The sequence below is a fragment of the Lycium ferocissimum genome, chromosome 5, assembly GCF_029784015.1.
Source record: "Lycium ferocissimum isolate CSIRO_LF1 chromosome 5, AGI_CSIRO_Lferr_CH_V1, whole genome shotgun sequence".
NCBI classification, from domain to species: domain Eukaryota; kingdom Viridiplantae; phylum Streptophyta; class Magnoliopsida; order Solanales; family Solanaceae; genus Lycium; species Lycium ferocissimum.
The window spans coordinates 2,738,980-2,754,449 of NC_081346.1; the positions used below are offsets into that span (position 1 = coordinate 2,738,980).

The 15,470-nt window shown below is 32.9% G+C and overlaps 1 protein-coding gene across 2 annotated transcripts; it reads left to right on the forward strand.

Annotated features, from left to right (window-relative positions):
- The first annotated feature begins 7,996 nt into the window (after positions 1-7,996).
- Positions 7,997-14,612, forward strand: LOC132055414 (proline-rich receptor-like protein kinase PERK15). 2 transcript variants are annotated; one of them, XM_059447216.1, is made up of 8 exons: positions 7,997-8,615; positions 9,826-10,338; positions 11,288-11,389; positions 11,502-11,572; positions 12,459-12,535; positions 12,700-12,847; positions 13,201-13,362; positions 14,042-14,612. In XM_059447216.1, exons 1-8 carry the CDS (start codon positions 8,285-8,287, stop codon positions 14,339-14,341), a joined length of 1,704 nt encoding a protein of 567 aa, XP_059303199.1. In that variant the 5' UTR covers positions 7,997-8,284; the 3' UTR covers positions 14,342-14,612. The 2 variants fall into 2 exon arrangements, with proteins under 2 accessions (XP_059303199.1, XP_059303200.1); XM_059447217.1 differs by having other exon boundaries at positions 8,205-8,615; positions 11,303-11,389.
- The last annotated feature ends 858 nt before the right edge of the window (positions 14,613-15,470 follow it).

The window sequence follows — 15,470 nt, forward strand, 5'->3', positions numbered from 1 at the left end:
ATGAGAAGTTTTAATATGTCTTCCAATTACAAAGGAGGTGATTGGTACTATCATTTTTGTTAATTTGGATAAGATGATGCTTTGAATGGGACAGTGAAGATTAATAATATTGTCTCACTAACACTATGGCTGAATTGTCAGTGCACTATTTCATGAACAAGGAAAATGAAGTTTAGTTTTAACTACCTAGCGCACTAGCAGTTCTCTCTTTGTTTGCCCATGAATCTATTACAATAGACAAACTGGAACTGCTTTTTGTTAGCTCGTTGGGACCCCTGAAGAGGGCAAATATGGGTTTTAGATGAAGACCCACTTGATTTCTGGTTGAATGGGTTGAGTCTAAGATAAACCCGTCAACCAGTTTTGAACTGGACAGGACTGTGCCGATTCTGGTAATGTATCCAGTTTCTTGGTTAAAAATCGAAAGCAGGAACACTGTCGGATTTAAACAAAGTCAAAACCCTTCTTTTTTTTTTTTGTATAGTATATATATATATTATAGTATTTATTAGTATATTGTAGGTATATTTACATATGTTATATAAGTTTATAAGTAAAGTTTATATATTTTTGACTAACAATTAACAAAGAAAATAAATATATATATATATATATATATATATATATATATATATATATATATATATATTATATGTAAGTTATACTACATATACTTAAAATATAGTAAGAATATACTTATATATATCAATATACTTAGGTTATATAACTTATATATATATATATATATATATATATGTTTAAGCATACTATATATATATATATAAGTTATAACTTATATATTATAACTTAAGTTATTTATAGCTTAATTTTTTTCTAAGTTTATAAATTCGTATATACGTATATATATATATATATATATATATATAAAGTCATATGCTTAAGTTATACTACATATACCTAAAATATAGTAAGAATATACTTATATATATATCAATATACTTAGGTTATATAACTTACATATATATATATATATATATATATATATATATATATATGTTTAAGTTATTTGTATACTATATATTATAAGTATATTTTAGTTATTTTTCAAGTATATAACTTTCTAGTTTTTAATTTAAGTAGATGTATATTACAAGTATATTCTTAGTATATTTTAGGTATATTCCTAGTATATTTTAGGTATATTCCTAACTTAATATAAGAAAAAATATGAACACAAGTAAATAGAAGAAAGCTTAATGAGCCATATATTTTATTCATTCTTGGATAACATTTATTTGCAAGTTGTAGTTTTTTTTTAACTTGCAAATAATACATGAGTTGTAAAGAAATAGTAGAATAATAAAATCACCAATTCTCAATCATTTCGTTAATTTCCCCATATTATATTCGGCCATGGAGATATCTTCAAAGTCTTCCATTTGGTCCGCTCCACTTGCTATCAAATCTTCAATTTCTTCCTCTTCGCCTTCCTCCGCTTCTAAGTTTTGGTTGCGTCGCTCCGATCTAATCCAATTGCGAATGCACACTAGTACTTGCAAGCTAAAGCCGATAATGAGTGTCTATGATCTCCAATTTGTTGTCTTCCTTGGCTAAATGCGCTCTCTCGAAGCCACGGTTGATACTTGAACCGTAAGGATATCTCGAGCCATTCTTGAGAGTATCGGATGACTTGCCTTGTACTTCTTCCACCATGCTAAGACGTCCAATTCATCTAGTTCCTTGATATCCACATTTGGGCCGCATCAAATAAAAGTTATATTCATCAAAGTTTGCATTACAAGAAGGAGTTGGCTGTGAATGTAAAACTTTTAAATGCGACAAACCCGACAAGCCCTTTTTGCTACTTTGAGAAGTAGTAGGGCGTGGAGCAACGAGTGTAGCACGTTCTTCCAAATTAGAATAATGAGTAAAAAAATTTCTAAACTCGTCATCAATAGCGAGTTCGGCTTCAGCTAAAGATGGTTGAACTCCCTCTTCAATTTCTAAAAATGTATAAATTTGACCAACCAATGCTTTAGTATAAGACACTTTTAAACAAGGATTTAAAAGAGAACCCAATATAAATAAAGTTAAGATGGGAAAAAAATACTTATTAAATTTGATTATCATATCAAAAATAGCCGCTTGATAACCGGGTTTATATCTATACTCTTATAAAACTTTAGCTATTTCCGCTAAGTAGGCTAAAATTTCGGTTACCGTGGGATAGAATTGTTTAGAAAAAGCAAGAGTTGCATTATAAAAAATTTCTAAGAGTTCAACACATTCCTTAACATCTTTTATGCGTAAAATTTAACCAATCATCATTATTAATATTATATTTGTTGTGAACTTGTTGTATGGGAATCCTATACTCATATGCTTGTTGTAGCATAATGTAAGTGTAGTTCCACCTAATCTCAATTTCTACTTGAATTTTTCTAGGTCTAAGGTTATTTTCCACACAGGCATTCTTAAAATCTCTAAGTCTTCCCCTATTAGCATTACAAAAAAGAAACGCAATCGCATCTCTAACTTTTTGAATAGAATCGTCAAAACACACAAGACCATCTTTAACAATTAAGTTTAAAATGTGACAACTACATCTCACATGAAAAATATTTTTTAGCGGAGGGTTTAATTCTCTTTTTAAAAGACCAATCGCCTTTGTATTATTAGAAGCATTGTCTAAACCAATACAAAGTGTTTTTCTATAAATGTTAAAAAATCTCATAATAGTAGACATTGAATCCGCTAAAAATTTTCCATCGTGATAACCTTTTCCTTCATCATATAAAAAAGCTATAATTCTTTTTTTGCATAACCCAATTATCATCAACCCAATGACATGTAATAGCAAAAAAATCTAACTTGTTAAGACTAAGACCCAAATCAGCGGTAAGAGAAACATTACAATTTAAAGAATTAAATACATGACGCAAATAAAATCTATATTTTTTATACAAATTTATAACATCCGCTCTACAAGTACTTCTAGGAATACCCTCAAATAATGGATTATAACAACGTTGAATGTAAGTAACAAACCCCAAACCCGAAGGAAAGGAAAATGGTAAACAATCATAAGCTACCATTTTAGCTATTTCTACACGCTCTTTTTTCTTGTCATACTTAAAAATTTTACCGGTTCGTGGGTCTATCGTCATTTGAATACCCCCCACATTTGAACCCGTTTGCTCTCCCCAAACATCCATATGTTTCTTTCTCATATGACTATTTAGTGTACCCGTTCCACCATCCTTACTAGTTTCTTGCCTAAAAGCAAATACTTATCCACATAGGGTACATTTAGCTGTTTGGCTTTCCCTATCCTTAGTCATAAATTTTCAAATTTTAGCGGTTGGCTTACGAGTTCTAGGCAGTTTGTCTTGTGTATGTGATTGTGCAGGACATGTATCTCCTATGGGATTTTCGGGGGCTTGTGTTTCATCATCATCATCATCATCAATTTCATTAAAAGTGTCGGTAAAATGTTGTTGCATCGCCTCATGACCTAAAAGTGGATTATTTCCACCAACATCAATACCTAAATTAGGTGTTTCTTCCACAAATGTTTCCTCATTAAGCCCACCCCTAACAATACCACTACTACCGGCACCACGTCTAAATCTCTTTGCCATTATTAAATAGAATTAATTTAAATCACACTCAAATAAATCACACTCAAATAAATTGCAACAAATTAAATTGCTAGAATTAAATTGTGAAAAATAAAGATAGAGTTGGAACGAAGGTACCAAATTTGCCGATTAATTTCCAACAAAGTGAAGGCGGCTAGAATTGCAAATCCACCAAAGTTACTTCGGATTGTTGCAAAATCACTAACTCCACCAACAATATTATAATTGCAAAATTAATAATTGAAACTATAATAAGACTTTATAATATTTATTTGAGAGAAATTTAAAGTGACTAATTGTTGCAAAGTAACTATAATTGAGAGATTGAGATTTGAGAGAAAGAGAAGAGTGAATTGGTGTGGATTAAAATGAAAATGAAGAAGGGTTTATATAGGGGTGGGGGATGGGTTAAAGTGTTAAAAAATTTGGGGGGTTGGGGGGGGGGGGAAATGGGTTTATGGTAGTTTGCAACGGCTATTTTTGCAAATGGACCGTTGCCCAACGGTCCAATAACGAACAGCCCACAGCCCCAACGGCTATATTTATTTATTTTTTAATTTCACCGGTTTAACCGGTCCGGTTTCGGTTTCAAAAAAATCGAAACCGGACCGGTATGTAATATACGATTAACCGGTTTGAACCGGTTAAACCGGAACCGGACCGGTTGACGGGTTTAGTCTAAGATATGAGTCTTCTTTAATTTTATTTTATTTGTGGGGTTCATGTTTATATGTCATAAAAAGTTAATTAATTTTGTCATGTCTTATTTTTATGTCAAATTTGGCTGAGTGATTAGATAAGAAAAATCTCTAAATTGAGTGATTTTATTGATACAAAATAAAATTAAATGACTTTGCAACATATTCTTCATAGTTGAGTGATCTTTTGAGAAGTTTACGCATGAATTTTATCATCTTGCTCGTGTTAAGCTCAATTTAAATTAATGTTATATAAAATAAAATAAAAACTTTAAAATAATTTGTATTTTGTACTTATATGTTAATTTCTGACTAGCTTAAAATACTCAACGGAAAGATATAGGACTTAACGTAATCATACTAACATGATTAATACTTCCTCCGTCCATTTTTGTTTATCCACTATACAAAAAATAAATGTTCAATTTTACTAAGTGGATATTGTTTATATATAACTTTATTCTTTTATTGTGCCCTTTTTGTTTTGCTGAGTGTGCATGAATTTCAAGAATTGTAGATCTTTCAAGACAATTTCATTGCGTGTAATTTTAGGTCTACCTTTTCTCTTTTTATCGAATTTTTTTATTATGTGTTTCACATAACTTACATTAATTGTGTGGGCTTCTTTTGTCTAACAAACAAGTGAACCCAAAGATGTTTCTTTTTATTTCACAAACAAGTGGGCTTAGTTTGGATACATTTATTCGTGAGACAAAAAGGAACCTCGTACAACTCTTTTTTTCCTTTTATCACATTCACTCGCAATGGCTTGTGAATTTGAAAATCGGGAAAGATATAATCAAACCATCTCAAACGATCTTCTTACATTTTATCCTCGATGCATACTATTCTGACCTTCCACTGCTGTGATTAGTTTAGATCTTGTTTAATTTTGACCTTCTACAGATCCATCACAAAAATATCATAGATTGTTGCTATTTATGCCATTTGCATTATGAAGCTAATTTACACAAATAGTACTTGAAATTGAAAGGACGTCTCTATTTTTTCATTTACCTAAACAAAACAATACATGCTACAGTAACTCCCAATTGTGTCTATAGTATAACTATTGATACTCCGTTCGTTTCATTTTACTTGACAAAATAATACACTAAGCCTTTAAAGAATTATTTATTATGGGTTTATTTTATATATATATATATATATATATATATATATATATATATATATATATATATATATATATATATATAATTAATTAATGATAAGGATAAAATTAGAAGAAAATAATACATCTCTCTTTATTTTATGAACAAGTGAAAAAGAAAATTTATTTTTATTTTTAATATAAGGGCCAAGTAAAATGAAACGGGAGGGAATAATAATTAACCTAATTTATATAGAATAGTGCTCGAAATTGATGATTAATTTCCTTTTGGAGTAAGTTACTCCAATTAATTTTTATTTCAAACTCTCAAAAGATACTACTCCCTCCGTTCACTTTTACTTGTCCAGTATTTTAAAAATATATTTTTACTTTTACTTCTCAGTTTTAGCATATCAAGAGAAAATAATTTCTTTTTCCTATTTTATCCGTAGTATTAATTACTTACTTCAAATTATTTTTTAAGTCCATTAAAAATATGCACAAATTAATATAAATATTATGCACTTCATTTATTATTTCTTAAGGGGTGTGCAAAGTCTATAGTGGACAAGTAAAATTGTAAAAGTGAACGGAGGGAGTACTTAAAAGAGAACCCATCAGGTTTTAAAGATCATTAAAGTCAGTTTACACTTCAAAAGCAATTCCTAAACGCGCACTTGAAAATGTGTGAAAGAAAAAAAGAAAGCAATCTTAAAAACAGTACTACTAATAAAATAACACAGAAGACATGCAGACATTATTAGCCCCAGTGACCATGCTTAAATGTTCTCGCCTTAGCATGGGGAAAAGTTTATCTCGATTATCTCTCCTTTAAATAATTAGCAACTCGTGTTTTCGTGTATTTACACTTGCATTTGGAGATCATAACACTTTAGGTCCATCACTTATTGGTGAATTCTAATTTTACATGTGAATCGATAAGTTAACGACTGGTATATAAGAAAAACATCGCAAACGATACAAGCAAAATGGAACATTTTCCTATTAGAATTTTCCAATATTTCAAGGACTAAAAGTGAAAAAAATCCTTGCATTTATGGGTCAATCATGGTAAAAGAAGGACAATATCTTATAAGAAGACGGGTTTTGAATTGGGCCGAATAATTCTACTGATTCATGTATAATTTTTTGTTAGAAAATTTTCTGGTCATTTTTCTTAAAATTTATGAATTTGGTTCGATTGTGTGTGTGTGTGGTGGGGTGCGGGGTTATTAACTTTAACTAATTAAATATGGAGCTCCATCTCAATAAAACTTATAATCTTTTAAGATAGTCTTTGCTGAGTTGGAGCATCCGTTACATTTATGAACTACTTCTTTCGTTCTATATTAGTTGTCCATATTACTATAAATATTCGTCCCAAAATGTTTGTCCATTTACAAAAATCAAGATATAATTAATTATATTTTTCCTACTTTACCTTAAAATTAATTATTTTTTAAAGTAACAAATATTGATTAGAATGCAATTAATTAGAGAGAGATAAGGGTAATGTGGTAAAAATTCACTTTTATTTATGAGTTCTTAAAGAGCGTGTAAAAGGGAAAGTGGACAAGTAATATGAGACGGAGAGAGTATTTAGCTAATGTCAAGGACACTTGAACAAAAAATGAAATGGAGAACAAAATGATCTCATCTTGAATAGTTCATAAATGTTTATCTTACGAGTTCAATTTAACGGATTTTACTAAATGAGAGATTCATAATTCTTCTTTTCAATATATATATATATATATATATATATATATATATATATATATATGAACAAAAAACCAAAAAAAAAAAAAAAAAAAACAATTTTAAAGGTAAACAAGGCTACAAGGTAGCTGTTGGCGAAGTTTCGTGGTCGTTCACCGACTCGACAGACCTCAACTCCTCAAGAAACCCTGGGTAGGCCAGTAATCTACTACTATCAACAAAAGCTCCAATCTGTGGAAAAAAAAAAAAAAGAAGAGTTAAGGAGATATACATTATATTTGTAAATAATTTTTATAATATCACGCCATCTTTTTATTTATTAAAAAAATAGATAATATATTTGATATTTAAAATTTTAAATCCTATATTTTAAGAGGACTTACATATAAATATTTTAAATAACGATGATATAAGAAATTATTTAACAATAAAACTTAAACAAAAAAAAAGGCTCCAACCTTGTTTGGAAGAAAAAAGAAACCAGGATGTGGTGCAGTGGATGGGGCTGCTCCTCCCTTAATCAAATGTTTTGGGTTCGAGCCCTGAATATGAAAAAATTATTGATAGGGAGCGCTTCTCACATAAATGGGCGCTACCAATGTGAATTCGGATATAGCCCGCTCCAATGTGGATACCGGACATAAGTTTTTGGAAAACCAAAAAAAAGGAAGAAAAGAAAGAAGAAAAGGTCGTCCAGTCACATACTGTAATCGCACTGGCACGCGCGATCTATTTTCCTAGTATTTTATTTTTATTGATTCTACCTTTTTTATTTTCCTTTTCAACTTAAATTCTTCGTAGTCATGTTTTAATGCAAAGACTCCGAACTACACGCTTCAATATACTGTCAATAAACAAGCGCCCACGTTATTTAAAAAAGGCAGGTGTTCTATAATTTGCAAGTTGTCCAAAATCACCCTACAACGACGTCATTTCATGCCACAATTTCCATTTCTTCATCTTCTTCACTATTCACGTTTCTCCAACCATGTCTTAAAACCTTTTTTTACCTTAGTCTTTATGTCTGGTCGCTCTTTCAACTACCCAAAAAAACAAACACACACACAAAAAAAAAAAGAATCTGAAGATCTCAAAAAATAAATAAACATTACTATTCCTAAAAGAAAGGAAAAAAAAAAAAGTGAACTCTGGTAATGTCTAGTGGACTTCCAGGAGGGGCGTTAAGTCCAACGTTACCGTTAATTCCGGCGGATAATGCAACTCCGCCGCCGTCTCCGCCATCACCGGAAGTTACAAGTCAGCCGTCTCCGGCGACCTCGATAATCCCGCCACCCTCATCGAATAATACTACGCCACGTGGCTCGTCGAATAGTACTACTATAGTAGCTCTTGGTGTTGGAATTGGAATTGGTGGAGCACTAGTGCTTATTTGTGTGGGTATTTTTGCACTTTGGTATAAGAGGAGAAAAAAGAGACTTGGTTTGGAAGGTTTTGGTCACGATCATGCTGCACAAGGTCCTAAAGGTGAAACCTATGTGACTAATTTGGGCTTAATTTATTTATTTCTTTTATTGCTGTTGTAATAATATGCTTGTTGTGATTTAGTAATTTAAGTTGGATTTGATACAACACCTATAGCTGCGGTGGTCAAAACAAAGTTAATGAAGTCATTATCGAGTCTTGCTATTCCTTAATTTTACTTATCATTTATTGGGTCATTTTGGGTCGAAAGAGATGTTGAATAATTTAATTCTAGTCTGAATGTAAGTAAGTATTTTTTTAATGATGTATTTGCTGAATTAAATATCCATTTGGACTGTAGTTGTTGGCACATTTGGGTATTTTGTTTTCTAGTACCTTTCTAAAGATGGAGATTTTGTTTTAGACTTTAAAATTTTGAGTTAGTATAAAAAATCAGTATAACACATCACGTTGCTATACACATTTGCAGACCTTAGCCATAGGACATTATCATGTTCTTCAGTGGAACAGTGACCCCAAGGAGCTCCTAGTTTTAACAGTCTGTGTTTTCAATTAATTTGTGTAACTTGAGGGGTGGTGGACTATCAAAAGACTTTTCTTATGCATTTGGATAACATCAAAGTTGTTAAATTTGTCAATTATGCCGCTGGTTATGGTTGGTGATGATGAGATCTTTTGAATATTGTCCTTATTATCCAATGAACTATCATTAAGAGAAGTAGTTTTGTGTTTTTCTATTGAGTTGATGTTGATTGAGGATAGAATGAAGATTCAAGCCTCCGTCCAGCAAATATTTGCTTCTCTCGGGAAAATTGTTACAGTAGTTGGTTTGGGTTTTGTTTTGGGGGGGGCCATTGTATTTCAGCTTTACCACATTATTTTGTAGTCAAACTAGTTCTCTGTAACCAAAATAGTACTGTTTAACGGATTAATATTTGCAGAAGTAACAATCTGGAAATAAGTAATTGAAGGTAAAAACTAAATGAAATTGTTAGATCAGAGGTTTTTGCTAAAATGTTGGTGGCATTTTTCACTTCTATGTGCTAATGACCAACTTCGGTTAAATGCACTTCCTTCGGGGAGTGTTTTGTGTGTAATTGCCTTTTCCTTGGGGAGGTGCCACATTAATTTTTGTTGCAATCTCCCATGATATGTTTTTACGACCTATTATTATTATTATTGTTGTTGTTATATTATCATCATCATCATCATTTACATAATATGGTTTTGTTTCTGCTTGTTTCATGCTCAGATAATTTGTTTGGAGGTCAACATCATCATTGGCAACAAAATGCTCCTCCACCACGAAATCCCTTTCCTCCACCAGTCGTTATGTCAGGTTCAGAAGTATCTTCAGTAGATGGATTTACTCCTCCACTCCCACCTTCCACTGGTAGCAACTTGAGTTCTGACAAACCTTTTCTACAAACAAATCCTGATTCCAACTTGAGTTTCTCTAGAACTACATTCACCTATTCAGAATTAGCACTTGCTACCGAGGATTTTTCTGTTTCTAACCTCCTTGGTCAAGGTGGTTTTGGATATGTATACAAGGGAGTATTCCATGATGGGAAGGAGGTTGCAATTAAACAACTAAAAGTTGGAAGTGGGCAGGGGGAGCGTGAATTTCAAGCAGAGGTGGAGATTATTAGTCGCGTTCATCATAAGCATCTTGTTACATTGGTTGGACATTGCATTTCAGGGGCGCAGAGGTTGTTAGTTTATGAATATGTGCCAAACAAAACCTTGGAGTTCCACTTGCATGGTTAGTTCTCAGGTGTCGTTCTTGCTTTTATTATAAGTTCGTCTTAATCATTTCATGGAGCAGAAGTCCTCACCATATGATCTAAATTTAAGCTTAATCAGAAGGAGAATTATTTTGCAGATGAATAGGTATAACAAATGACCAAGTTTTGATGTGCACAAATAAGCACCAGTTATTCTGGTGGGGTTCAAAGAGAGGGATGTAAGGGGTATGGGTGTTCAGTATTCCCTGGTTTTCTTGCATTTTCAGTATTCAAAGATTTTCTTGCTTTTATTAAAAGTTCTTAATATCTTCATGGAGAAGAAGAGGTCCTTACAGCATGATCTAAAATTAAATTTAATTAGAAGTAAGAAATTATTTTGCAGATGTTCAATGACCGAGTTTTGATGTGTGTAAATAAGCAATAATCATTTAGTTTGGTACAAAGGGAGGATGCAAAGGTAAGGGGCATGGGTATTCACTAATTTTTCTTGCCTTAAGTGAAGTTATAACTTCCTCCTCATGGTGCAACTGGAAGGAATTTTAAAAGTATTTACATGCTCTTTCTCCATTTCCAGAGAGGTCGCATGCCCTTTTTTATTTTACTAATGCCCGGAGATTCTTAATTTCCTTGACTTTTTTTTAATTATGTTTTGAACATAGTTTTTGGAGAGGTATCTCTTATTATTGAGCTTAATTGCCATTGGATCTTTTTAGGTACCCCTAGAAAAGTAGGAGGACACTGCATTTTTTTTTCTTTTTGTTATTTTCAAGTGTCTGTTCTAAACTTTCTTAGTAACTTGTAATCTTGATGCATCATACCATCGGTTGTCTATCTTGCCATGGATGATGCCCAAGAGTTGAATGTTCTCTTTATCATGAACGGTTGAATTTGTTAACTTTGTACCTCTATAAAATTCACATATTGATACTTCTTTTACCTGTTATATTAATTAATACAAATAAAAAGGAGACATAACTGCAGGCAAGGAGGATCCGCCACTAAGCTGGGAAACTAGGATGAGAATTGCTTTGGGCTCTGCAAGAGGATTGACATATCTGCACGAAGACTGTATGTTCATGACTTGCGGAATTCTATTTATTGATATATATCATCTTTCTTGTTTTAGTTGGCAGAATTCATGATTATGTATTTATATGTTGAAGTTTATCTGTATTGGCAGGTCATCCAAAGATTATACATCGCGATATCAAGGCCTCCAATATTCTTCTAGATGACAATTTTGACGCAAAGGTGGAATAGAAAATTCTTCATCTCTGTGTGTATAGTGTCTGCATCGATGTGCAGTTGTTTCTTGTTAAATGTTTTTTGTAAAGCATGTTTTTTCACTCTCCACTATCTACTTTAGAATTAGAATGCAAGAGGTTTATTCATGTGGAGAACGCCCGGCTACTTATAAGAGTCCTCAAAAAAATAAGAGATATAATTTTGAGGTTGAAGACAATTATACCTCTCAACTTCATTAATGCCACAGGCAATCAAGGCTGAGCTTTTTTCCTTCGTTTATCTCAGAACTTTGATTGACAACAGTGAACTGCCACCAAGCTCTGTTTGTTATAATTACAGTAAGATGATATTATTAATAATAGATATCATAGATTAGTTGGCATCTCAAAAACCTGGCATATGGTTCTCTTTCTGAAACCTCAATGTTTTATTTGAGTACATTATTCAGATAAGAATTACAGTGTTTGACGCAAAAATTGATGGAACCTGATATGGAGGGGAAAGTATCTGCCACAATTACTTGCTGGGGATTATGGAATTCTTTATTTTATCTTTGCCTATAAAGTTGAACTGTTCAATGTTGAGAATCTTCTATGGACTTGTTTTCTCGATCTAAAGTGAAGAAATAGAAACAAGCTGCTATAGTTACCAGTTTCAAAAAAAAAATAGAAACAAGCTGCTTGCTCTTTTTTCCTTCAAATACTTGTATTCAACTATAATCTGCTGAGTTTTATTTTTGGTAAGCTGAGTTTCTAAAGCTTTGGTCATCTGAATTTAGTTATGATGTGTAGCTGCTGCTGTGGTTTAGTGCTGTCTGCATGAGCACCTCTCTTTTTTCTTTAAAAATACTTGATGATTGATTGCTAGATGCATTTTGTTATCTGTGCTCCAGGTTGCCGATTTTGGGCTTGCGAGGTTGAATTATGACACTGATACTCACGTCTCCACACGAGTAATGGGAACTTTTGGGTAATACTCTTTGTGTTATCAGTTAAAGACGTTTCTGTTTTCATCCCCATGCAGTATTTTACAGTTGCTATAGCACGTTGAATCAAGATTTAATCCCGTTACATTTACGGTTTATCTTTGAGCTCTCCATATCGTTTCAGTCGCTAACACCTTACCTTTTGCAGGTACTTAGCTCCTGAGTATGCTCTTACTGGTAAACTGACTGATAAGTCTGATGTCTTCTCTTTTGGAGTCATGCTTTTGGAGATTATAACTGGACGACGGCCAATAGATAAAGCTCAACACTATCTCGACGACAATATTGTTGACTGGGTAAGTTTGTTTTGAGTGGTGCAGTGATCTGGGTCAGCTAGATGTGGTTCAGATATTTAGTGCGCATGTGCGTAGCATTGATATCTTTTCCCCAATACACATGAATAAGGGCAGGAGGTTATTACTGTGGTTTCCAAGTTTTGAGTTTATGCATTCTGTTCCTTGGAGTTGATGTGACCTCTTCCCTCTGAAATTTCGGTGAATTAGAGCTTCTTGCTGTCTGTTAAATGGACGAAACTGTTATTTATTGTTGGTTGTCCATTGCTATTCGATCTAATCTGTCTCAGTTTGGAACATAAAAGCAAAGTAACATATCCCCACAAAAAAGTAACAATTTTTTCTCGTGAAATTAGGCGAGGCCTTTGCTTACCCAGGCTCTGGATGATAACAACTTTGATACTCTGGCTGATCCAAGATTGGAGAAGAATTATGACTCTGCTGAGATGACCCGAATGGTCACTTGTGCTGCTGTTTGTGTGCGCCATCTGGCACGTCGCAGGCCTCGTATGAGTCAGGTATCTTCTGCTTCTGCAATCTCAGTTTTAAACAGACACTATAGCAGCATAATTAGCTTTAGATTTGCATACAGGGGAGGAACTGTCTGATGCTAGACATAAGGTTAAATTCCTCTCGTGACAAAAGGTTATAATGATTTATATTTGAGTATAGTTTATAACAGTTTTTAGTTATGTCCTCTCTGACACCTAAACTGGTGTCTGATACTTGTCGCCTAAAGAACATTTTTGTCCTATTGAAGGTATACTCTGCTGCATGCATGCCTTCTATTTGTTTCCTGATACAATTAGGATCACAGAACGTAGATATAATTATTAAAAGGAGTTTATAGCGTATATTTGTGGTTAACCTTTCCAGGAATGTTCCTCAGTTGCCCCAAACCTTTTTTTTTGTTTTTTAACAAATAAATCTCTAGACAACACTGTGTCACATTGTGTTCTTTATGGGATACTAACAGTTACAGCAAGTCTACAGGAGTTTTCCTGAGAATGTGTCTTTGGCTTGTGGAGTTTCAGACGTTATAATGAGAAAACATTATCATTTCTTCTTCTTTTTGAATGGCACTTGCCCTTTAAATTTCATCCTTATCGCTTTCTTTTTTTTCCAGGAATCCTATATTTACTGTCAAAGAAGACTTGTCTAGGCTTAATCTTCAATATTGGAACTTTTCTTATGCAGATTGTCAGAGCTCTAGAAGGAAATTTGCCATTGGATGAGTTAAATGACGGACTTAGACCTGGACATAGTGGTATACATGAATCTTATGGAAGCTCGGATTTCGACTCTGCCCAGTACAAAGAAGACCTAAAGAAATTTAGGAAAATGGCACTAGAAAGTCAGACACAGAACTCTAGTGGATGCAGTGGACCTACCAGTGAATTTGGACCCCATCCCTCCGGTTCAAGTAGTGAAGGCCTAAGAACAACTCAAGATACACGCCCTAGTTTTGAAGGTCGGCGAGACATTAAAATAGAGTAGAAGGCAGTTAGCAAGCAGAAAAGAGTGATTATTTATTTAATGGAAAGGAGCAATGTAATGAACTCTTCTCAGAAATTGTTGGATTTGGTAGTTTGGTAAGAAATTTGTTGAATTTGGCATACCTTTTATATGCCACTGCTCTTTGTAATTATCAAGTTATCTAGGTGCTGTTGCAGATTTTTTTGCTGTTACATGTAAAGATAGAATGATTAAAGCAGTTCAGGAAGTCATGAGAACTTCCACTTGGTGAAAGTGTCAACAATTGTTAAAATGTGGGCTTCCGAGCCAAATAGTTGTTAGCTACAGTATGTGTGATCCTGTAAATTGTTTCCACTGACGAAGAGTTTGGGAGTTAATTTGGAGCAAAACTATTTCAACTATTACAATATTTCATGGTGGCAAATAAAACGACGCAGTTTGGTTTCATGTTGTTTTGACCTAATCTATGGTGTCGTATGCTATTGTCTGAACAGTAGTGATCTGGCCTCGAATTATGCCCATAGTGGTATACAGGTATTCGAATTGCAAATATCGTGATTGTTACCATTCTTGTGGCCACAATAGCAAATAATTGTTACCATTCAATTATGCGAAACACGATAGTACTCATTATATGCCAATTTTTTTTTTTTTTTTTTTTTTTTTTTTTTAACTCTGGGATCTATGTAGGCATGTAAAATGAGCATTCCATTTTAAGAAACAAATATAATAGGCTTAAACTTGCCCTTTTTTCGATTTTAGACTCGCTCGACTCGATTGTTGTCTTATTGAGCTCAACTTATCTTCAATTAATGTCCTATCAAACACAATCCAACTTATATAGTATTTCATCTTCAATGTAGCAACATGCTAATATATATTCTAACTTAATTATGCCATCTTTCAGCTAAGATTAGTAGCAATTGAGAGGGATAAAAAGAGTAAGCTCTTAATTAAGATGGTAGTGGAAGAAGGAGCAAGAAAAATCGACGCACATCCATGACCTAAAATAATCGTTTCCCCCGATTTAATTCTGCTTAATAAAATATTAAGGGGTTTAATCACACCTGAATCAATTTTACAATTTAATTCAATGCTAAAAATAAAAAAAAAAGATGAAAATTTAAGGGGTTTTGATCTATAACAAAAG